Source organism: Neoarius graeffei, chromosome 14 (genome assembly GCF_027579695.1).
Source record: "Neoarius graeffei isolate fNeoGra1 chromosome 14, fNeoGra1.pri, whole genome shotgun sequence".
NCBI lineage: Eukaryota > Metazoa > Chordata > Actinopteri > Siluriformes > Ariidae > Neoarius > Neoarius graeffei.
Window position 1 is genome coordinate 8,195,489 of NC_083582.1, and position 25,116 is coordinate 8,220,604.

At 42.0% G+C, this 25,116-nt stretch overlaps 1 protein-coding gene across 3 annotated transcripts in view; it reads left to right on the plus strand.

Moving 5' to 3' along the window:
• cpxm2 (carboxypeptidase X (M14 family), member 2) overlaps positions 1-25,116 on the plus strand; it is a 164,320-nt gene that overhangs the window by 36,422 nt on the left and 102,782 nt on the right. For all 3 annotated transcript variants that reach the window (XM_060939219.1, XM_060939220.1, XM_060939221.1), the window contains exons 3-4: positions 23,624-23,733; positions 24,565-24,704. In XM_060939219.1, coding sequence (XP_060795202.1) covers positions 23,624-23,733; positions 24,565-24,704 — 250 coding nt within the window. The remainder of the gene's footprint in view (positions 1-23,623; positions 23,734-24,564; positions 24,705-25,116) is intronic.

Sequence of the window (25,116 nt, forward strand, 5' to 3'; positions counted from 1 at the left end):
ACGCCTCCTGCTGTCAGGTCGCTCCTCCAGGACGGCGCTCCAGGTGTGCGACAGCGCATACGCTCCCTCATCCCGGTTCATCGTTCTCTGCGCACGCTTTCGTATCTCCACTGCCTCTAAAATCCAACGCTGGAATCTATTTTCTTCAGCGCGAATGACTCTGGCCTCTTCCCAATTCATTATATGATTTTGCCATTTACAGTGGTCTGAAATGGCTGATTTTAAGTTTTCTTGGTGTGCTTTTTCTTTTTCGGATCTTGTGAGTCTTTTTGCTGTTTCTTTTTCACATTCTATTTGGTGTTCTTTTTTGCGAGTATGGAAGCATCTGCCCATTTCGCCAATATAAACTTTATTACATGAACGGCAAGGGATTTCATATATGACGTTGCATTTATTGTCCAGTTGTATTTTATCTTTGGGGTGAAGAAGGCGGAAGTTTATCGCCGAAACTGTCAAGGTAACATCTTAAAAAATCCTTGTCTTAAGAAACGAATTTAAAGAATAGTTTCAATAGGTAGATATAATGAACTTTCACTACCTATAATAAATGTGTTTACTGACAAACAAACGGCTTTTGCACAAATTTCGATATAGCCGGTAGCTACCGTGTTTAAACTCACCTTTTCCTGTTAAACCTCTCGATGTTTCAGACCTTTTTAAAAGAAATGGATAAGTTTTCCAGGTCTCCAGGTCAAAGTTGTCAATCACTTCATTCCCAAGTGTAGCCACGCCTTCTTATGATAGATCACAATAAGTTTTTAAAAACTAATTTATGGGGAAAATAAAATAAAAAAAATGTGTGTATATCAGCATCAAGAAAACTAAATATTTAGATTCCACACTGTAGATGGAAAGACAGTGAAAAGTGACATGGAAAAAAGGTTATTTGTTATTGAAACACATGGTGATGGGCGGGGCTAGACGTTATACTGCAGCCAGCCAGCAGGGGCGCTAGACCTGTAGTTACTTCACTTCTTTGAGATGTTACGCTGTCCATGTTTTTTTTTTCTTTTTGTTACAATTGATAGTGTAAAAAATGTTGATCACATATTGATCAGAGGATACCAAATCGAATCATCGTATCGTATTGTATCATATCGTAACAGACACTGTGGTATTGTCAAATATCAAATTGTTACATTATGACTCAAAATTGTATCATGCCATGTTTGAAGCCTGAGTTTTTACTTTTACACCCCTAATCTTTAGTATATATATTTTACCTAGAAATGTTTTAAAATAATTGATGGTCCGTAATTGGACCTTAAGGACCAAGCCTCTAAAAGCTAATTAAAGGCACTACAGCTGAAAGATGCACACTAAAGGTGCGAACATTTTCAAGATTAGCAAGATATCTTCCAGGTTTATCCCCAAACTCATAGTTTCTGCCTGGCAAATTTAAGGGACTGTTCAGAGTCCAGAATCAGAAAAGTATTTAATGCAGCACATGCGGATAACAGTTCCTTAAGCAAATCAGGACTCGGACTAGATATACGATTTTTCTCCAATTCAGCTAGTCGAGATTCGAGAAGTTTACGCTGTTCATTCTTCGCACATCTTTTGGATGCAACAAAAGACAATCAGTCCATGAGAGTATATTTTACGTCTCCCAGAGGACAGAGGTATTATCTGTGGATCAGGGTACAAAGTTTGTGTCACACGGGTCCAAAATTCAAATTGATTCAAACTGGTTCTTGTACCAGTTTTTAAGTGAAGGACAAGTTAAAGAACAGATTTCAGGTAATTTTTTGACGTGTGTATGGTAGTTTTGTGTAATCTGCTATAAGATAAAGAAGATTAAGTGTAGCTTTAAGCAGGGCTGGGAGAAACAAATGAAGTGATTCTCGGAGAGGACTTTTTTTTTGACAATTCAGAATCCACTACTTCCATAGTGCTTTTAAATATAAGGCTGTAAGCTTTGTGTTAGTTGTCTCTAATATTTATGTCCCAATATCTTGACCACATTTTAGGATGAAAATAATCATTTTAGATATGTTATTTTATATTGAAAATTAGCTGTCTCGGAGAGGACATTTTTTTTTGACACAATGACATACTAATTTGATCAAAATAGTCTGAAAACTTACTGGCATTCAACATTAAAACTTAACTATGTTTCCAATGATATAGAACCAAATGTTTGTTTTATGGTATAAAGAATGATTTAAGTGCATCCCTTTTGGAGCTACCTGTGATCAAAAAAACACTTTTTCTAAATGACACAAGTAATTTTTCTAAATATGACATATATTGCCATACATTCACCAAAAATAACGTTATCACCAAATTTTTTTTTGCATGGTAAATAGAGCGATCACAGGGCTACAATAAACAACCAAGTTTATTTAGTCAAGCCTTTTGATATTGAAGATAATAAGTGTTAAATGTGATTTTTAGCTTGCGTACCCTGATTGTAAAACAACCCATAAAAAAATCTTAAATTCTGAAGTAAAGTAGGAGATAAACTTGTTATCTTTGAGGAGATAAGGCTGAAATCTCCAGCACCGTGACGATGCCCTGTCCTCAGCGAGAGAGTATACCAAATAAAGAGGGGCATGGTCTGATAACACAATGTTGCCTATAGAACATGATAAAGCAAGAGACATTTTTGAGGAGGGGATGAAAATGTAATCAATTCTGGTATAGCTTTTATGTGGGGTCGAAAAAAAAGTGAACTCTGAATCAGTAGGGTGAAGCTGCCTCCACACATCAGAATATTCAATATCGTGACATATATTAGTGAGCACCCTCGCTTGTTTAGAGGGGGGAGAAATGTCAAATGGAAGTTTGTCAAGAGAGGGATTAAGGTGACAATTGAAATCTCTCCCCACAAAAGACTCCCCTGAGGCCCGATCCATAAAAACTGCAAAAGCCTTGGAGAGAAAATCAGGGGAATAGGCTGGGGGACGGGTGGCATGGTGGTGTAGTGGTTAGCACTGTCGCCTCACAGCAAGAAGGTTCCGGGTTCGAGCCCCGTGGCCAGCGAGGGCCTTTCTGTGCGGAGTTTGCAAGTTCTCCCTGTGTCCGTGTGGGTTTCCTCCAGGTGCTCCGGTTTCCCCCACAGTCCAAAGACATGCAGGTTAGGTTAACTGGTGACTCTAAATTGACCGTAGGTGTGAATGGTTGTCTGTGTGTCAGCCCTGTGATGACCTGGCGACTTGTCCAGGGTGTACCCCGCCTTTCGCCCGTAGTCAGCTGGGGTAGGCTCCAGCTTGCCTGCGACCCTGTAGAAGGATAAAGCGGCTAGAGATAATGAGATGAGGCTGGGGGACAATATAGATTCATAAATGTTACTTCTTTTCCTGTGAGTATTCCTTTAACAATTATATACCGACCCTGGCTGTCTTTAACACAATCAAGAGACCTAAATGCCGGCTTTTTACTAATCAAAATGGCTACGCCCCTACTGAAAGAAGAATATGAAGTAGCAAAGACCTGCCCCAACCAACTCCTTTGCAATTTAGCATTATCCTTGTCCTCCAGGTGAGTCTCCTGGAGGAACGCAATAGAAACATCTTCCTTATTCAAAAATGATAATACTGCCGTCCTCTTGGCAGGTTTTTGGAGGCCACGTATGTTCCAAGAACAGATCTTAATATTATATAAATCAGACATGGTCATAAGATACTATTTGCCATAAGGGCAGGATAAAAAAGTCAGAGCCGTTTACATCTACACTCAGCCTGTATATGCATCCCATGCCGCACATTATCAGATACATAGGACAGTTAACAGGAATGGAAAAAGCCACACTGATACCCCACATAAATCTCATACATAAGTCATGTCCTGAGCTAAACACATTAACTACACTAAACAAGCATAACAAATGTACAACAGAGAAAAACAGAGGGTCTTTCCTCAAATAAACAGGGACTGTTCACCATACAAGCACCTTTCAAACTCACCATGAGCGAACTGACTGCATATGATGAATAGCGTGCCAAAAAAACAGAAAGAGTCCTCACTATGGGAGTGAACGAAATAAGGTGGAAACAAAATATTCACGTTATGAGCAGCCATGCCACTCGGTTAGGAAATGTTCAATATGTTCAAAATGTTAAGAGAGTGTTCAAGAGTAGGCGACGTCTAGAACACGGAGCATGACGTACCAGCCTGAGTGGGAAAACTATGTCTGTTACAGAAAAACTGTCCCAAACCAGACAAATGGAGCTCCGTGCTCCACAAAGTTATCATCCAGGCAGAGAGTCAATGAAAGCGCGACCCTCCTCCGGGGTGGAAAACCTCTTTTTGGAGCCTCCGTGTATCACCTGTAGAGTAGCGGGAACAGCATAGCATATGGCATCCCTCGCTCTCGCAGCCACTGTTTCACCACATCGTACAGTATGCCTTGCGTTTCTTCATCACTGTCAAAGAAAAATTGCTGTAGAAAGAGACCCTGGAGCCGTTGTAGATTAAGCCACCGTCCTGGCTCGCCCTACGTGCCACTTCCATGACCCTCTGTTTGTCTCTGAACGTGTGGAATCGTAACAGCAGCGACCTGGGCCTCCTGTTCAGGTCTGGTTTCGGTGCGAGGGTGCGGTGGGCTGTCTCCAGCTTTATGCGGCCGGCCTTCGTGGTCATCTTTAGGACGCGGGGTAGCCATGACTCGAAAAACTCCACCGGCTGCCCAGTCTCCGTATCCTCCGCCAAGCCGACGACTCGAATGTTTAGGCGCCTACTATAGTTTTCGGCCATGTCCAGACTCTCCGTGAGGGCGCTAACCTGCTTTTCCAGCTCCACAATCCTCGGCTCTTGTGCTGCGGTGGAGTTTTCAACCGCTAGTAACCTAGCCTCTGCTTCATCTAGCCGCTTGCTAGCGGCCTGGAGCTCCGTAGCATGCTTGTGGATAGTCTCGGCCAGAGGGCTAAGTTTTTCATCAATAACTTTAATAATGTTGGAAGTCATTATGCTCAGGGCTTTAGCAAGGGCAGGGTCAAGCCCATCTGCGGTTACAAATTCGGCCTGGTCGCCATCTTGTGTGTCGTCGCCGGGCTCGAACGGGACGTCTTTTTTGTCTTTATTTCCTCTGGTTCTTCCCATCTTGTCGAAAGACTGTGGCCAAAAGTTTTCCAAGGACATAGCCTGTTATGTTCATAACAAAAATGGCTTATAGCGCCTGGTTGTTGTCAGGATAATGAAAAAATTAGCACCGAGTGGCACAGAGCTCTGGCAAAAGCGTCTGCTCAGCTCACCGCCATTACGTGACCCCTCAGGTGCGAACATTTTCATCGCAGACTTCAGTAAATTCTTCCATGAACTCATAAAGTGAGCTGTATTTAAAAGCAATACCTCAAAGCCTGTCAGGAAAAGAAGATAAGCTGGTCAAAACGACACGATTCCTGGGATTACGGCACTGACTGATCGGCGGACAGAATTGTTTCAACTGAGTTCACTTCAGGATCTTCACATCTGTCTTCACAGATGTTTGGACAGGAACGACTTCCTCATCGCTACACTCGCTCAGGGATCTGTTCGCTGATCGAGTGTTTGGTAGATGGAGAATGAAATAACAGAGTACAGTTTGAGCAGACTCTCTCACTTCCTGACTATCCTGGGAGACAGACTGCCGTGTCTAGAGCCACCTGATTAAAGTCCAGATGTGACATCAGTAAATATGCAGGAAAGTTCCTGGTGTTCAGAGTCAGGTGATGCAGCTGCTGAAGTGGATTTTCAAAGCTCCACATTCAGATTATTAAACATCATTACCTGTGTGTAGTTCATATCTCTGAGGTTGTCAGGATTTTCGGAGGAGAAGCGTCGGGGGATCTCAGTAGCATCAAGACCACCACCTTTAACCTGAAAACAGTCAGGGATAGAACATGCAGACCAAAGACAGAAAAAGTCTTCTTTTTTTTTAAAATCTTTGCTGTAAATGTAATAGGATGATACAGTATGTGAATGAGAAGATGGCAAGCATTGAAATAAATCGAATAGGAGACTATTATATTCCAATATGTACGGTAGCTGCAAGAATAGTCTTAGTTTTATTCCCTTTAAGAGAAAAGAGAGAGAGAGAGAGAGAGAGAGAGAGATGTGATGTTACATTAAAGAGCATGCATCAGTGGAAATGCTTGCGTGTGTGTGTATGTGTGAACGAGAGTGAAGGAGAGTGGGTGGGTTGTCACATGTCACAAGATCCTGTTGTGGGGAATCCTGGCAGTCCTCTGTGTGTGTGTGTGTGTGTGTGTGTGTGTGTGTGTGTGTGTGTGTGTGTAAGTAAGTGTGAGGGGGCAGTGACACATTTAAGAAGATGCTATTTGGGAATCTGCCAATCATCTGCATGTTGGTGAGAGAGAGAGAGAGAGAGAGAGAGAGAGAGAGGCATGGATGAGTAGGAATGCTAGTGTGTGTGTGTGTGTGTGTGTGTGTGTATTAGAGAGTGATGTCACTTGTCCACAGTTCAGAAAATCCCATTGGGGGATATCCTGTGTGTGTGTGTGTGAGAGAGAGAGAGAGAGAGAGAGAGAGAGAGAGAGAGTGTGAGTGAAAGTTGTCACAGTCTGGAAGATTGTGTTGTTAGGAGCTCATGGACCATCTGGAGATGAAAAGAGAGAGATTGTAGCAGAAGGAATGTTGGAAACTACATATGTATATGTGTGTGTGTGTGGTGTGTGTGTGTGTGTGTGGGGGGGGGGGGGGTGCTGGGAGAGAGAGAGGTCCCATTTCTGAAAATGCCACTGGGCGACATGACAAGTGTGTGTGTGTGTGTGTGTGTGTGTGTATAAATGAGTGAAAGAGACAGGAAGAAAGTGTTGCCACACTGCATTAAGACATTCCAGTGGAAATACTAGAAACTGGGTGTGTTTTGAAAGTACCACCATCCACACAAACAGCTTTTTTGAAACATCTCTTTCTCCACAAAGCTTTTCAAAAATATCTGTCCATCTGACCAGCATTTTTTAAAAACTCTTTCGAAAAAAATTCCCCAAAATGTTTTGAGAAGATGGGCAGCCAGTCAGCTGCATTTTTTAAACCTGCTGCGCGTCACAGCGCAGGATAACACACTCAGAAAACAGTGCTGTCTACCCTCTTCCACATACAGGAGCTCACAGACTCCTGTGATTGGCTAGTCACTGTGATTGACGGGGAGAGAGTATGCCCCTCCCACCCAGAGAGCACGGACACTTTTACTTCCTTGGCCACAGAGAGCTGTGGAATTGTCAGGAGCTGAATTCATGCTGGAAGAGGAGAGAAATATTTTCAGTTTCTTAATGTCATAGTTAGATAAAGAAGATGTGATTATAGTTACGTCACCTTCGCTGGGGTGGGTTGTGATGCAGGGTCCTAAAAGATGTCCTGTCCTATCATGTCCTGTCATAACCTATCATGTCATATCCTGTCATATTCTGTCCTGTCATATCATATCATGTCCTGTCCCCTCATATCCTGTCCTGTCCTGTCCCCTTATATCCTGTCATGTCCTGTTATATCATGTACTGTCCTGTCATATCCTATCATGTCCCGTCATGTCATATCATGTCCTGTCCTGTCATGCCGTGTCCTGTCATATCATGTCCCATCATATCCTGTCATGACATGTCTCGTCATATCCTATCATGACCTGTCATGTCATGTCCCATCATATCCTTTCATGTCCTGTCATGTCATGTCCCATCATATCCTATCATGTCCTGTCATGTCATATCCTGCACTGTCCTGTCATATCATGTCCCCTCATATCCTATCAGGTCCTGTCATATCAGGTCCTGTTATGTCATGTCCTGTCATAACCTGTTGTGTCCTGTCATATCCTGTCATGTCCTGTCATGCCATGTCCCATCATATCCTATCATGTCATGTCCTGTTATATCCTGTACTGTCCTGTCATATCAGATCCCCTCATATCCTATCATGTCCTGTCATGTCATGGCCTGTCATATCCTATCATGTCATGTCTCATCATATCCTATCCTGTCCTGTCATATACTGTCCTGTCCTGTATGGTCCTGGATGACAAACTCTCAGCTATAAAGCCCAGCTAAAAATCCATCCTGAAGCAGTCGAACATCAAACCCAGTGACTTTGAACATCTGGCTGTTAAGAGGCCACTGTGGACCTCTGTTAGCTTGGTTGGATTCCTCACACTGGAATCCCAAAGGACAAACCAAAGCAAAAGCTTCTGACGATGGAGAAAACTAATCTCACAGGCTGTGTTCAGCTGCAATGCCTGCAGCAGGATATGTGGCTCTGGAATTGCTCTTGACAGCCACGTACTGAATGACTGCCAAAAGGAAAGGAAATGGATTTTGGCTGATTCATTTAAGCACTGGGACTCAAAATAAAAACTTGGATGGAGTCCGCCTTCAACTCTGAACTCATAGCGGACAACCTGTGATGATTGCATATTTTACACTCGCAAAATATTTTACAGTGACAGGAAATAGACCCTTTTGTTTTTGTTTTTAGTGCATATATATATCCACTTCTAAGTCACACTCATGATGATTTTTGACTTTGTCTTTAGAAATATGAACAAAAAGTATGTATTCATAAGTATAAACTATGATATGTTTATTTGGCCGCAGTATTTAAAAACATATACAGTGCTGAGCGTAAATGAGTGCACCCCCTTTGAAAAGTAACATTTTAAACAATATCTCAATGAACACAAACAATTTCCAAAATGTTGACAAGACAAAGTTTAACATAACATCTGTTTAACTTATAACATGAAAGTAAGGTTAATTTTTCAGTTTTACTCAAATTAGGGTGGTGCAAAAATGAGTACACCCCACAACAAAAACTACTACATCTAGTACTTTGTGTGGCATCCGTGATTTTTAATGACAGCACCAAGTCTTCTAGGCATGGAATGAACAAGTTGTTGACATTTTACAACATCAATCTTTTTCCATTCTTCAACAAGAATGGAACTCTTTTAGTGACTGGATGCTGGATGGAGAGTGATGCTCAACTTGTCTCTTCAGAATTCCCCATAGGTGTTCGATTGGGTTCAGATCAGGAGACATACTTGGCCACTGAATCACTTTCACCCTGTTCTTCTTCAGAAATCCAGCAGTGGCCTTAGATGTGTGTTTAGTCATGTTGGAAAAGTGCACGACGACCAAGGGCATGGAGTGATGGTAGCATCTTCTCTTTCAGTATAGAACAATACGTCTGTGAATTCATGATGCCATCAATGAAACCCCGACACCAGCAGCACTCATGCAGCCCCACATAAGGACACTGCCACCACCATGTTTCACTGTAGGCACCAGGCATTTTTCTTTGTATTCCTCACCTTTGCGACGCCATACAGTTTTGAAGCCATCAGTTCCAAAAACATTTATCTTGGTCTCATCACTCCAGAGTATAGAGTCCCAGTAGTCTTCATCTTCATCAGCATGGGCCCTGGCAAACTCTAGGCAGGCTTTTTTGTGCCTGGGCTTTAGGAGAGGCTTCTTTCGTGGATGGCGTCTGTGCATGCCATTCCTCTGCAGTCTACGCCGTATTGTGTCACGGGAAATAGTCACCCCAGTTTGGCTTTCTACTTTTTTAGATAACTGCAGTGAACTTGCATGCTGATTTTCTTCAACCCTTCTCATCAGAAGACGCTCCTGTCAAGGTGTTAACTTCTGTGGACGACCTGGACGTCTCTGTGAGATGGTTGCAGTTCCATCTTTCTTAAATTTTTGTACCACTTTTGCTACAGTATTCTGACTGATAAGTAAAGCTTTGCTGATCTTCTTGTAGCCTTCACCTTTGTGGTGGAAAGAAATTATTTTCTTTGGGGAATTCTGAAGAGACAAATTGAGCATCGCTCTCCATCCAGCATCCAGTCACTAAAAGAGGTCATTGTTGAAGAATGGAAAAAGATTGATGTTGCAAAATGTCACCAACTTGTTCATTCCATGCCTAGAAGACTTGGTGCTGTCATTAAAAATCATGGAGGCCATACAAAGTACTAGATGTAGTAGTTTTTGTTGTGGGGTGTACTCATTTTTGCACCACCTTAATTTGAGTAAAACTGAAAAATGTGTAATCTAAAGCCCTATTCGCACGGGATAAGTATTACCTGTGGACCTCTGGTAATTCGGAATAATTACAGAGAATGTCTGAGTTCTTTGTCCCTTGCGAATGCGCCATGTCCGTAATTTGCCAAGTAATAATTCCGCCGCGAATTACCTACTGTGTTTTGGCAAAACACAGACATCCAGTGGTAATACAAGTCCCGTGTGAATGCGCATGTCTGTGTTTGTAATTATTAAACGCGCGTCTCTTGTACTTTTCTGGAGTGAATAATGGAGGATACGGGCGAAATTTTGATAAACAGCATTTCAGGGGCAAGTGGTAGTAGGCCTATCCCGTATTTGAACCAGATAAGCATTTTGAACTCCTGTCTACTAGTGTTGTGACGTTCGCGAACGAACCGATTCTTTTGAACGGCTCCTAGGCATGAACGATGAGAACCAAGTCTCGAGCTGGGGGAGCTGTTCTTTCTGTCGTTCTTTTTCTGTACTGTGTTTCAGATGAAAAAGCTTTTGCCCAAGGACAAGAAGTAGGCTAAACAGGATTTGCCTTTTATTTATTCAAGTTTTATCTGTTTGCCTAATAGTTCAAATTGTTTTGTATATAGTTTATAATGTTGTTGTGTGATATTAATGATAATATTGTGGGGAAAACTACTTTGCACGGACGTTCATTTAATTTATTCTATCATCATTTTGTTTGTTCTATTTTTGTGTATTTTATTTATTTATCTGTTTGTCTAGTTGTATCTATTTTTCTAATAATAATATTTTTTGCATTAATAGTTTGGTTTTTCCTATTAAAATAATCGTGTTCTTGTTATAACTTTATCTATTTATCTGACTGTTTAGTTGTATCTATTTTTGTTACAATTTCAATATTTTTAATATAGAAAGTTTGTTTTTTTCTATTAAAATGTTCTTGTGTGATAACTAGTTCTTGTGTTATATTTATTGTAGTTGTATCTATTTTGTATCTCAGACTTAAATATTTTTGTAAAACAAGTGTTTTTCTATAAAATATTCTTGCGTTCTTGATAACTTCTTGAGTGGGTTCTTTTTTTTTTTACAGAAAAGCCGTTCTGTATGGACATTCATTGAAGCCCTCATTGTTTTTTAATGGTTATTTATGAGCGTTTAGGGGTTACAATAATGGAAGTCTAGGTTGCTTTATATAAAAGGGATGTCCAGAAATATTGATGTCACTGTCTAAGCAGAGGGATCTGGCTTCTTTAGACGCTGTCTTCTTAAAACTGAATAAATATTTAAAAAGAGCCAAATGAGCCAGTCTTTTGAACGGCTCTTTTCAAAGAAGCGGATCCCATCAAAGAGCCATAAATCCCATCTCTGCTGTCTACAAGACGAAACAGGATGCTGTGAACTTACGACACATCCGGTCACAATGTCTGTAAATTCAGTAAATTACAGACTTTTGCTTATCCCGTCCGAATGCGCCACACAATGACACAGAGGTGCGGGGGTAATTGAGAATTACCAGAGGTCCATAGGTAATACTTATCCCGTGCGAATCGTACTTAAGTTATATTATTAACCTTGCTTTTTCACATTATAAGTTAAACAGATGTTATATTAAACTTTGTCTTGTTAACATTTTGGAAATTGTTTGTGTTTATTGAGATATTGTTTAAAATGTTACTTTTCAAAGGGGGTGTACTCATTTACGCTCAGCACTGTATGTAAATATCGTAAATAAAATTGAGACATAAATGCTGTAAAATTGCTCTCATGAAAATTGCACCTAGTGTCATGATAAAGGTTTGGTTGGGAAGATTTCACACAATAAGTACGGTGGTGCTTGGAAGTTTGTGAACCCTTTAGAATTTTTTTATATTTTTGCCTAAATATGACCTAAAACATCATCAGATTTTCAAATAAATGGCATGCAATGGCAGTGTAAATAAAAATGGCATGCAATGATGTGGAAGTTTCAAAATTCCATATTTTATTCAGAATAGAACATAGATGACATATCAAATGTTTAAACTGAGAAAATGTATCATTTAAAGAGAAAAATTAGGTGATTTTAAATTTCATGACAACAACACATCTCAAAAAAGTTGGGACAAGGCCATGTTTACCACTATGAGACATCCCCTTTTCTCTTTACAACAGTCTGTAAACGTCTGGGGACTGAGGAGATAAGTTGCTCAAGTTTAGGGATAAGAATGTTAACCCATTCTTGTCTAATGTAGGATTCTAGTTGCTCAACTGTCTTAGGTCTTTTTTGTCGTATCTTCCATTTTATGATGCGCCAAATGTTTTCTATGGGTGAAAGATCTGGACTGCAGGCTGGCCAGTTCAGTACCCGGACCCTTCTTCTACGCAGCCATGATGCTGTAATTGATGCAGTATGTGGTTTGGCATTGTCATGTTGGAAAATGCAAGGTCTTCCCTGAAAGAGACGTCGTCTGGATGGGAGCATATGTTGCTCTTGAACCTGGATATACCTTTCAGCATTGATGGTGTCTTTCCAGATGTGTAAGCTGCCCATGCCACACGCACTAATGCAACCCCATACCATCAGAGATGCAGGCTTCTGAACTGAGCGCTGATAACAACTTGGGTCGTCCTTCTCCTCTTTAGTCCGAATGACACGGCGTCCCTGATTTCCATAAAGAACTTCAAATTTTGATTCGTCTGACCACAGAACAGTTTTCCACTTTGCCACAGTCCATTTTAAATGAGCCTTGGCCCAGAGAAGACGTCTGCGCTTCTGGATCGTGTTTAGATACGGCTTCTTCTTTGAACTATAGAGTTTTAGCTGGCAACGGCGGATGGCACAGTGAATTGTGTTCACAGATAATGTTCTCTGGAAATATTCCTGAGCCCATTTTGTGATTTCCAATACGGAAGCATGCCTGTATGTGATGCAGTGCCGTCTAAGTGCCCGAAGATCACGGGCACCCAGTATGGTTTTCCGGCCTTGACCCTTACGCACAGAGATTCTTCCAGATTCTCTGAATCTTTTGATGATATTATGCACTGTAGATGATGATATGTTCAAACTTTTTGCAATTTTACACTGTCGAACTCCTTTCTGATATTGCTCCACTATTTGTCGGTGCAGAATTAGGGGGATTGGTGATCCTCTTCCCATCTTTACTTCTGATAGCCGCTGCCACTCCAAGATGCTCTTTTTATACCCAGTCATGTTAATGACCTATTGCCAATTGACCTAATCAGTTGCAGTTTGGTCCTCCAGCTGTTCCTTTTTTGTACCTTCAACTTTTCCAGCCTCTTATTGCCCCTGTCCCAACTTTTTTGAGATGTGTTGCTGTCATGAAATTTCAAATGAGCCAATATTTGGCATGAAATTTCAAAATGTCTCACTTTCGACATTTGATATGTTGTCTATGTTCTATTGTGAATACAATATCAGTTTTTGAGATTTGTAAATTATTGCATTCTGTTTTTATTTACAATTTGTACTTTGTCCCAACTTTTTTGGAATCGGGGTTGTAGACTAATTCAGAAATTTTCTCTAATTTCTGAAATTAGAGAAACCTTTGCTTTCAGTATCTGGTGTGACCCCCTTGTGCAGCAATAACTGCAACTAAACATTTCTGGTAACTGTTGATCAGTCCTGCACACCAGCTTGGAGGAATTTTAGCCCATTCCTCCGTACAGAACAGCTTCAACTCTGGGATGTTGGTGGGTTTCCTCACATGAACTGCTCACTTCAGGTCCTTCCACAACATTTCAATTGGACTTTCAAAAGGTCAGGACTTTGACTTGGCCATTCCAAAACATTAACTTTATTCTTCTTTAACCATTCTTTGGTAGAACGACTTGTGTGCTTAGGGTTGTTGTCTTGCTGCATGACCCACCTTCTCTTGAGATTCAGTTCATGGACAGATGTCCTGACATTTTCCTTTAGAATTCGCTGGCATAATTCAGAATTCATTGTTCCATCAATGATGGCAAGCTGTCCTGGTCCAGATGCAGCAAAACAGGCCCAAACCATGATACTACCATCACCATGTTTCACAGATGGGATAAGGTTCTTATGCTGGAATGCAGTGTTTTCCTTTCTCCAAACATAACGCTTCTCATTTAAACCAAAAAGTTCTAGTTTGGTCTCATCCAGCCACAAAACATTTTCCCAATAGCCTTCTGGCTTGTCCACGTGATCTTTAGCAAACTGCAGACAAGCAGCAATGTTCTTTTTGGAGAGCAGTGGCTTTCTCCTTGCAACCCTGCCATGCATACCATTGTTGTTCAGTGTTCTCCTGATGGTGGACTCATGAACATTAGCCAATGTGAGAGAGGCCTTCAGTTGCTTAGAAGTTACCCTGGGGTCCTTTGTGGCCTCGCTGACTATTGATCTTGGAATGATCTTTGTTGGTCGCCCACTCCTGGGGAGGGTAACAATGGTCTTGAATTTCCTCCATTTGTACACAATCTGTCTGACTGTGGATTGGTCGAGTCCAAACTCTTTAGAGATAGTTTTGTAACCTTTTCCAGCCTGATGAACATCAACAACGCTTTTTCTGAGGTCCTCAGAAAGCTCCTTTGTTCGTGCCATGATACACTTCCACAAACATGTGTTGTGAAGATCAGACTTTGATAGATCCCTGTTCTTTAAATAAAACAGGGTGCCCACTCACATCTGATTGTCATCCCATTGATTGAAAACACCTGACTCTAATTTCACCTTCAAATTAACCGTTAATCCTAGAGGTTCACATACTTTTGCCACTCACAGATATGTAATATTGGATCATTTTTCTCAATAAATAAATGACCAAGTATAATATTTTTGTCTCATTTGTTTAACTGGGTTCTCTTTATCTACTTTTAGGACTTGTGTGAAAATCTGATGATGTTTTAGGTCATATTTATGCAGAAATATAGAAAATTCTAAAGGGTTCACAAACTTTCAAGGACCACTGTAGCAATCATGGTGAAGGTGAAGGAACTTCCTAAATTTCTTAGGGACACTTCACACTAAACTCCTCTGCTAATTAAAACAAACAAACAAACAAACAAACAAACAAACAAACAACACACAGAGCTGTATGTCACTCTGATCAGGCGAAATAAAACTCCTATGGTAACAATTCAGCTCATAAGGTTTGGAGAAAGAAAGCTTGTCTGTATGAGCCCAAGGATATCATATATACACAGTGAAGCATGGTGGTGGGAGTATCATGATATGGGGCTGTTCACCAGATATGAACAGTGTTAGCAGCCTCACATGATGGCAGAGAGAGCCAATGACCCACAGATCACCCTAACGACCCTCTAGGCTGCTACCACCATTTACACCTGGCCTCCAGTGACCCTAACAACCTACAGTAGGACTGAGAGGGTCAACAACCCATGTGACCTCAACTACTCTCCTTAGGGTTGCTTTTGGTCCACTAGAGGATAAATACCTGGAACTCCCCACTAGTCAGGCAGAACTGAAGAAGCCTTTCGGATGAAAGGTGAAATGTCTTCAAGGATTTCAAGCAAGTCCAGTTGCCTTCTTTAGCGCCTAGGTTTTACAATGACCTGGATGACTGAGAACCTTCACAGACACCATGCTAGTGTGATTCTACCTGGTCCCTGTAATCCTTTTAGGGATTCTGATGGCTTTCTGGGGGTCGTATCTGGCCCTCTTGTCTGCAACAACCAACTCTGAGAGTTTGTTTCGGAGATACAAATTAATCTTTCAGAGCTGTCGAATTGTTAGTTGGCCTCAGGCTTGTAAGACCTTCATCATTATCATCATCATCACCATCCCTCTCCAAATTATTCATGTGTTCCATTTGTTTCCTTTTTTTTTGTAGCCTTACACACAACCTTCCTCCTTTCACATCCTGGACTTGGGTCCAGGCAATGTTGGAGCCATTCGGTCACCAGAGTCTATGCTTTCAGGTTTATACAGACACCTTCTGGTTGGGAAAAGACTGGACATTCAATTTAGGAACATCATCAGGAAATTCACTGATATCAGAAACTGTACTGCCATTAATGTCCTGTCTGCTGCCTTCAAGAACGTCTCAGATTCAGTATCCAGTAGTCATCACATGTTCACACCTCTGATGCCTACAGGCTGTCTCATTTAAATTTCACTCACACACACACCACACACACACACCACACACACACACCTGTCTACACTCTTATTTTGTATTCGTTTTGTACTTTTCACATTCACAAGTAACAAGTTTCAGCTCTTGTTTTACTTTTCTGGGAGTCTCTCTGACATCTGAAATCATCACAGAACTTGTCACAGTCACTGTGTGTGTGTGTGTGAGTGAAACTGAAAAGCACATTGAAAGAAAGAAAGATGATACATCGCTGTTTGTGTGTGTGCATGTGTTAGTTGCAGAAAAAAAGAAGCCTGTAGGCAGATGGAAAAAGAAGAAGAAAGCACAACTTTATTCATCACACACTTGTGGAATTTCCTCTCTGCATTTAACCCATCCAAAGCAGTGAACACACACATGAGCAATGAGCACACACACACACACACACACACACACACACACATACATACCCAGAGCAGTGGGCAGCCATGCTAACAGCACCCAGGGAGCAGTTGGGAATTAGGTGCCTCACTCAAGGGCACCTCAGCCCAAGGCCATCCCATATTAACCTAACCGCATGTCTTTGGGGGAAACCAGAGCACCTGGAGGAAACCCACACGACACGGGGAGAACATGCAAACTCCACACAGAAAGGCCCTCACCAGCCACTGGGTTCAAACCCAGAACCTTCTTGCTGTGAGGCGACCATGCTAACCACTACACCACCATGCCGTGTGTGCGAGTATATTGTTTGATCACAATACACTCACACATACACACCCTCATAAGTCCTGCTGTTCGTGTGTTAGGGAGGCAGAGCTTGGCAGTGTGACTCAATTCCTCATTCGCTAGATTGGTTAAACGTTATAAACTCTTATGTTATCCATTAAAAAGTATGATCTTCCCACATGTCCCTTCATGTTTCATCTTCTGATGAAATGTTTGTCCCGGAAAACGAGGAACACAAATCATTCCTGATTATAATATTTTTAATCTTTTGACTTTGCCTTATTTTCCCTTTTCATGCAACAGTTAATGAGTCAGTTAATAAAAATCCAAAATAAAGGAATAAAATTAAGGAAGAATCTTGTAAAAGTATGCCATATTTTCCCCAAAAGAACAGAAGAGGTCTGCATTAGCATGTCATGCTGTGTTTCAGGATCACTAGCACAGTGAGTAATTAGTGATTCAGGTCGAGATGGAGAGATAAAGAGAGAGATAGAGAGAGAGAGAAAGATAGAGAGACAGAGACAGTGTCTTGAGTCCTGCTGCCTTGCATTTTGTTTCTCCTCATGGGCCAGACAGCGAGATTGGCCTGCTCTATCATAAAAATCAATTAAAAAAAACAGATTTTCATGTGGGGCGGCATGGTGGTGTAGTGGTTAGCGCTGTCGCCTCGCAGCAAGAAGGTCCAGGTTCAAGCCCCATGGCCAGCGAGGGCCTTTCTGTGTGGAGTTTGCATGTTGTCCGCGTGGGTTTCCTCTGGGTGCTCCAGTTTCCCCCACAGTCCAAAGACATGCAGGTTAGGTTAACTGGTGACTCTAAATTGAGCGTAGGTGTGAATGTGAGTGTGAATGGTTGTCTGTGTCTATGTGTCAGCCCTGTGATGACCTGGCGACTTGTCCAGGGTGTAACCCTCCTTTCACCCGCAGTCAGCTGGGATAGGCTCCAGCTTGCCTGCAGAACAGGATAAAGCGGCTAGAGATAATGAGATGAGATAAGATTTCCATGTGCATCTATATACTTTGGCCTGAACATATGCACATTCATTCCATCTAAGCGACTCCAAACCCCCCCTGAACCACCAGGATTAACATCATGTGAGCAATCTTCTGAAGAGCAGGTGGTGTAACGTTTTCTCCCTGCCGTTCTGTGATGTGCACAATCCACAACTGTACATCTGCTTTGTCCAGGAACCTCCAGGACCAACAGCCCTCACCACCCTGTATTCCAGTCAGAGACATTCTGTGCATCAACTTGACACAAGTTCCATGCAGGACCTATTTTAGAGGTGTTTGGAAAGACAGAAGAGCTCCTTCATCCTCCTCATGCTCTTGGTTTCTTGCAAGAAGCTCCTGACTTCCTCCTGGGGCATGCGTGAGTCACACCCCACCCAAAGCCTCCCAGGAGAAAGAGGGCAGCCTTATCAGGGGTTTGATTTTTAGTGATCCATGCTCTCTGTAAGTGCTGTCGGATGTATCTAGAAAATAACATTCTGTATTGGATCAGAAGATTCTAGAACAATCACTGTTCTCCAGCTTGGGAATGGTTCAGAGCAGGAGAGAGAGATACCAAGAAAGATGGAGACAGGCAAAGTGTTATGCCGGGATCAGACTACATGATATTTGTGTCTTCCATGATGGTCACCATTTTAGATTAGACAATCATATTGCCATTAACTCTTGACATGTCTTGGTCAAGAGACTGGCAACACCACAAGTAACACCACAAGTTTGACCCCATTCATGTCCTTGCGTGTCATCAGGGAGGTGGGTCAAGAAATTGTCAATCATGGCTATCCAGGAACATGCTATAGGAGCTGTCAAACTAGGCAAGAAAATACAACAAATTCTGACTTTTTGTCAGGGTATCATTGGGGCAACCCAGAGACCGCATTGCTTTTCTTTGATTCCTGACGTCCGTATTCAGGCCAGACGTTGAAAATTTGTTGGTCACAATAAAATCATGTAAAAATGAATGTCAGGATGAATTTGTGTAGTCTGATCCAGACTAGAATCTGCGAGTTGGCCTCGTGGTTAGCGAGTCCACCTCTTGACCAGGAGGTCATGAGTTCTACTTGTGGTCGGGTCATACCAAAGACCATCATAAAAATGGGACCTACTGTCACCTGGTGAGACACGCTGCAATGCAGATGTGAGAAGGGAGTTAAACTCTCGCAGTTACCAGAGGACCAGCCCTCGAGTGTAACCCTAGCTGTGTAATAGGTGAGAGGGTGAGGGCTACAGAAATGGAGATTGGTACAGCCCAATGTGCCTTGTGGCACATGAAGGATGTTGATTTCGATCTTGACCAGACCATCAGAAAGATGATTAATTAATGAATAGCGTGCGTAACTCTCATGTACCTTCGCGTAGCTAGCGCTTACTGTACGTCCGTAGTCATGTCTGAGGTCTGAATACTGATGTGTATAATTTCCACTCTGAATACGACCTACAATCAGCATCCTGGCTTTCTCCGAACACTTCCTCAGTCTGTGTGTGTGCACTCGGTGTGTCCTTGTGGTTCAGATTAATTTACATGAAGTGCTTCTGCAATAGGAGGAAGAGGAGGAGGCATGCATGATCAGACAAGCAGGTGGTGTTATTTTTTTGTGCTCAAGACAGAAGCTTTTCTTCTCTTTTTAGAAATATCCAAGCTCTCTCTCTCTCTCCCCATGAGGTGTTTAATAGCTCTCAGACAGGTGAATAATGTTTGTTGTACAGGAAGTAGGTCAGGCGCAGTTTATTTTCAAACTATAAACACAAAACAAGGCCCTAGATATGGCTAGTTGGAGAATCTGCTTAATGTAAGCGTGACCTGCTTCCTGTTTAATAACTCACTAAGCTAATGTAATGAAATCATTTCATGAATGATTATTACACTGACAAACGAGCTCATTAAGCCTCACCATGCTCTCAGTGTAATTAATCATCTCAGGAATCATGGACAGTGCGGATCGTACGCTGAATGAGGTGATGGTACTGAGCACGCTGAATGGATTTTACCTTCCACGCATACCTCTGGAAACCGGAAACCACAAGGTTATGAGTTCACATCACTCTAACCCATACTTCAATAACTCACGCACATCAGCTCGTGTTATAGTGGTCGAAAAGTCACGCAGAAAATTTCTCCTTAATACCAAAACACCACAGCGGATTTTGGTTTTGGATTCTGAATTCTGATTGGTCAGGAAGTGTTGATCAAAGAAATGGACTGGGACGTCTTATTTCAGAGTTTGTTGGTTGGTAGGGTCCACAGACGTCGCCAGACCCATTTTAGGGTAGCTCCAGCCACCCTATCTTATGGCAAAGCCACCCTATATTTTTTGCCCTTTTTTAAATTATTTATATTTTTATTTTTTTTCCCAAAAAAAACAAAGGCAGTAAAGCACTGAACATGAGCCATCAAGAACGCAAGTTAATCCGAACAACAGTTTCTGCTTGCTTATTTATTGTTTAATGCAATATTATTAATATCGTTATGATTCCTCCTCATTGGCTCTGTGTCAAGCGTCACGTCGAGTGGTAGGCTAGTAGGACTTAAAAAACTACGCGGGCATTCTGCAGCAGGCGCGGTGCGGGCTTCCATTGAGTTGGGTTTGCAGAGAGTCAGAATTCTATGCTTTCATTTGCAGACACACACGGTGAGATTGTAATTTGATGTCAGTGGTTTGCATTTGCTTAACTTTACCTAGGCTATATTGAGTCTTCTGTAGAATGTTTACATGATGATTTGTGAAGCACTTGCCCTCTTCAGTTTGCGCAGGAATGCATGACACCTACCATTGTTTTTTTCACATTTTTGTAGTTTAGCTGGTGAAGTTGCTTCAGCAAGCAATTAAATGATGAAAGCAATTTTAAAATAGAATAGAAATGGTGGGAAGTGTGTCCCCAAGGTGTGATGCTCTTGAAATAATGAATTGATTGACAGCCTTAGTAGGTGCTCTGAAAAATGTTCGGCGCGCGCTGCGCGCGCACAATACCTTTTCTCCTCTGGGTGCTAAGCTACCCCTGTCTCTCAAACCTAGTGACGTCCCTGGTAGGGTCCAAATACACAAGTTTATGTGCACAAGCACTGAAAAAGTGAGTTTTTTTTAAATTATATGTCCCCTTTAATATCATGAATTCCAAGCTTTCTTTCTTTCCATTTTGTCTCTTTCTGCGTTTCTCCAACTCTTTCTTTCTTTCTTTCTTTCTTTAAAATCTTTAATTTTCTCTCTCTTCCTCTATGCCCTTCCATAACCTTCCTTCCATTTTTTCCTTCATTCATTTGTATCAGTGCACTCGTTCTAATACGTTAACATTTATTTTATATATTAAAAGATCGTATCTTACATACGTCTTTTCTCCTGCATAATTATGATCATCAGTGAACCAAGCTGTTGATCGTCATCTGACCCACTGAGGTAACAGTAATGTTTAATTAATTTAATTTGCATTAATTTCCATTAGTTTAATTGAATTTGGGATTCCAGTGTCTGCACTGACCTTTGTGTTCAAGCTGTGGTGAAGTTATGCAACAGAGAGCATGTGGTCAGCATACCAAACACACACACACACACACACACACACAAATGAAAGAGGAGGAAATGCTTGCTTTCAACCCTTTTGTGAAAGCTGTTCTCCAGACGAGGTATTTTGGTCTGAATGCTGTTCAGTGTCCGTCTCAGTGAAGTTTCTCTGATGTGTCTGATCTCACACATTTGAGCGTCACATCATATTTTCTGGCTGAAATCACATGGACAGACTCGAGGCCAGGCCAAGGCAAACCACAGACTATCGACGAAGGCGCTTTTTATTATTCTGAATCCTGCTGTCGGCAATTAGGTCGATATTTTACAGCTTTATTTACTTCATTCTGCACTTCTGAGCTCATGCTTGTGCCGTTTTCGTGTCAGTCATAAAAACTGGTTGAAGGAAAACACAAAAAGAAAAACTTCAGAAAATTCATTTGGGTAACAAACCTGTACTGTAATACTGTAACTTCATCATTAGTTTTACTTTTAATCTTACACTTTCCTGATAACGTCCACTTTCTGTATGATAGCGTTGTAGTGAAATACACCTGGTCAGGTTTCATTCATCCAAGTTCATCCTGAGAATATTTTGGTAGGATACACTAGATTGTGGCAATAATATTTTGGAGAAAGAATCGAAAACTATTCTCTGAAATCAAAGTGTAGTTACCAAGGTTGTCATTGGCTGTCCATCGCTAGCGATGATGACTGGTTCATTAGTATGAGCAGAAACGCGGATGGGCCATGAGGCCTACACCAGAGCAACAGACTTGTCCGCAGCGGTGGTATGAATGGCCTATCCTCTCTCCTAATGAAGCTCATTGCACAGTAAGGTAAGATAAGTCCTGTCATGCTCCCATCGTGTTGTCTCTCTGGACCTCCAGACCTGATGCCCGGTGGTGCACAAAAGTGCCACAGACCTGATGGGTATGGAAGTTGCTCTGCAGTGACAACTGACTTGCTGAGTGATGCTATCCATTGGCCATTTGAGTGGCTCTTCTGCATGCCATCTGGTGGTGTGTCATTGACCCTGTTGGGTGCATCTGCCACATTGCACCGAAAAGCCCCCTGCTGCCAGTGTCTTATTGGTGACCCATAGCTGGAACCCAGGCAGGTGCTACCACTCCACGTCAGAGCAGACCTGGGAGCAATGGTGATAAAGGGGTAACTCCACTTTCCCCAATACTCAAGTCCTGCCAGACCTGAGGCTCACCACTGGTTGCAGTTTAAAGTCATACCCAGGCCTACACCCCCAACAGGGTCAATGGCATACCACCAGATGGCAAGCAGAAGAGCCATTCAAATGGCCAATGGATGGCATCACTTGGCAAGTCAGTTTCCACTGTGGGACAACTTCCATACCCATCAGGTCTGTGGCATTTTTGTGCACCACTTGGCATCAGGTCTTGAGGACCAGAGAGACAATACGATGGGGGCACGACATTGTTTGTCTTACTTTACTGTGAAAGGCACTTTGTTAGGAGAGGAGAATAGTGTGCGGGAACTCATGAGACCAGATGTTCCGTGGTGGCTCTGCTAGGTCATTCTTGCCGCCCCTGTGGACAGCTCTGTCACTCTGGTGCGGGCCTCACAGCCCATCTGCATTTCCTAATCAAGCAGTCATCATCACTAGCGATGGACAGCCGATGAGAGGCATTTAGCAGATGCTCCTGTCCAGGGTGGGGTACATGACACAGTGCTCCTGGAACAGATAGGGTTAAGGGCCTTGTTCAAGGGCCCAACAGTGGCAGCTTGAACCCATGACCTTCAGATCAGTAACCCAGAGCCTTAACCGTTGAGCCACCACTGTCGCATGGGAATAAACCCAGGATGGAACCCCAGATGGAACCTTCGCATGCACAATTATACATCCTATATGACAGCTACTGCTATTCAGCTCTGGGTTGTGATTGGTCAGAAGGTGTTGATGAATTTTCTATAACAGTAGCGCAAGTTGTTTTTCCTCAGTAACATGTCAAGCTGACAACATGGTAATAGTGTCTCTGCTTCATCACACCTAACCATTGTTGATTATTTTACCATAACATCATGACATGGAGTGTTTAATTCCTTACCAAGCTATGTATTATATTCTGCAATAAAATTATATCTTACCTTGTACAGATGTCTAAAGCAGCTGTGTGATGTTTCCTTCATTTTGTTGTTTAAGTTAATAATACTGAGGCGGGTCATGGCACCACCATGGTTACTGTTTAATGTTTATCTGCTCATCTAAATCAGCTCATTGAGAGATTTAGAGTTGAAATGTTGCTGAACTGAGTGCTACAGTCTGTGGTGTGACTCACCTCATCACGAACAGGTTCTACTTCCTGTTGGTGGAGTTTTTGGATTAAATGTTTCCTCTGGTTCCTTAGATTGCCCTCCTCTTGGTCTGGAGACTCTGAAAATTGATGACTTCCAGCTTCATGCCTCCAGCATGCAGCGGTATGGTCTGGGAGCTCACAGAGGACGACTCAATATCCAGGTTAGCCCATTATCACACTAACAGAAAAGTGTCAGCATGAACTTTTTCAGCAGTTTGTGCTACAGTAGCTCTTCTGTGGGATTAGACCATATGGGCTAGCCTTTGTGCCCCATGAGAATAAATGAGCCTTTGACACCCATGACCCTGTTGGCGGTTCACCAGTTGTCCTTTAGATCCTTGGATCATTTTTGGTAGGTACTAACCACTGCATACCGGGAACACCCCACAAGATGTGCCATTTTGGAGATGTTCAGACCCAGTCATCAAGCAATCATAATTTAGTCCTTGTCAAAGTCACTCAGGTTCTTATACTTGCCCATTTTTCCTGCTTCCAACACATCAACTTCAAGAACTCACTGTTCTCTTGCTGCCTATATCCCACCCCTTGACAGGTGCCATTGTAATGAGATAATCAATGTTATTCACTTCTTCACCTGTCTGTAGCTATAATGTTATAGCTGATTGGTGTATGTGTCCTCTGTCAGGCTTTAGCTGAGTATGTTAAGTGCTAATCACTCAGATAATTAGTAGACTGTTAGCTAGCTAATATGGATATTTCATTGTCTGAATTTCTAATAATAACTTTTGTTATCAGCATCTCACTCGGTGTATGTGATTAAGAGTTATATGATTATATTGTTCTTTTGGAAAGTTTTAAGAAAAGCTTCTCTATTTTTTTTGGATAATTCCCCCCAATCTGCCAAGCCGCTTTACTCACTGAGCTAAACACCATCACATCATCAGATTAACATGGCTACTGAATGCTAGCAGAGAACAGCATCTGTCCAGTTTGTGATAAATGTTTCACTTTTTCATACATTTCTTTTCCAGGCTGGTTTGTACGAGGACGATCTGTATGACGGAGCATGGTGTGCAGGCAGGAACGACCCGCTGCAGTGGCTTGAGATCGATGCCCGGAGACTCACAAAATTTACTGGAGTCATAACACAGGGCAGGAGTTCACACTGGTCGTGAGTATACACACACACTCACACATTTCTCAAATTCTGCATTCAAACAAATACTTGCAATTAGTTATTTTAAAAACAAACAAAACACTTCCTCAAATCGGAAACTCAGGACGGTCTCCTCAACCCCGAGTTCAGCAAGTCATGTCCAATCAAAATGGCGGCTCGCAGCAGCACTTCTGACCTGGAAATGAGGTTATACTGTATACGGTCTTGTGAAAAGTCCACCTCCAGTTCAACTTCAACTTTTGAACAGATGGCCTCACATTATCTTCAAGCACTCTTTGATATGATTCAGAATTCAGAGTTGAATCAATGAATGCAAGCTTCCTAGTTTCTGAGGCAGCAAAACAACCCCAAACCAGAACATTTCCACCACCATGCTTCACAGTTGGTATGAGGTTCTTCTCCTGAA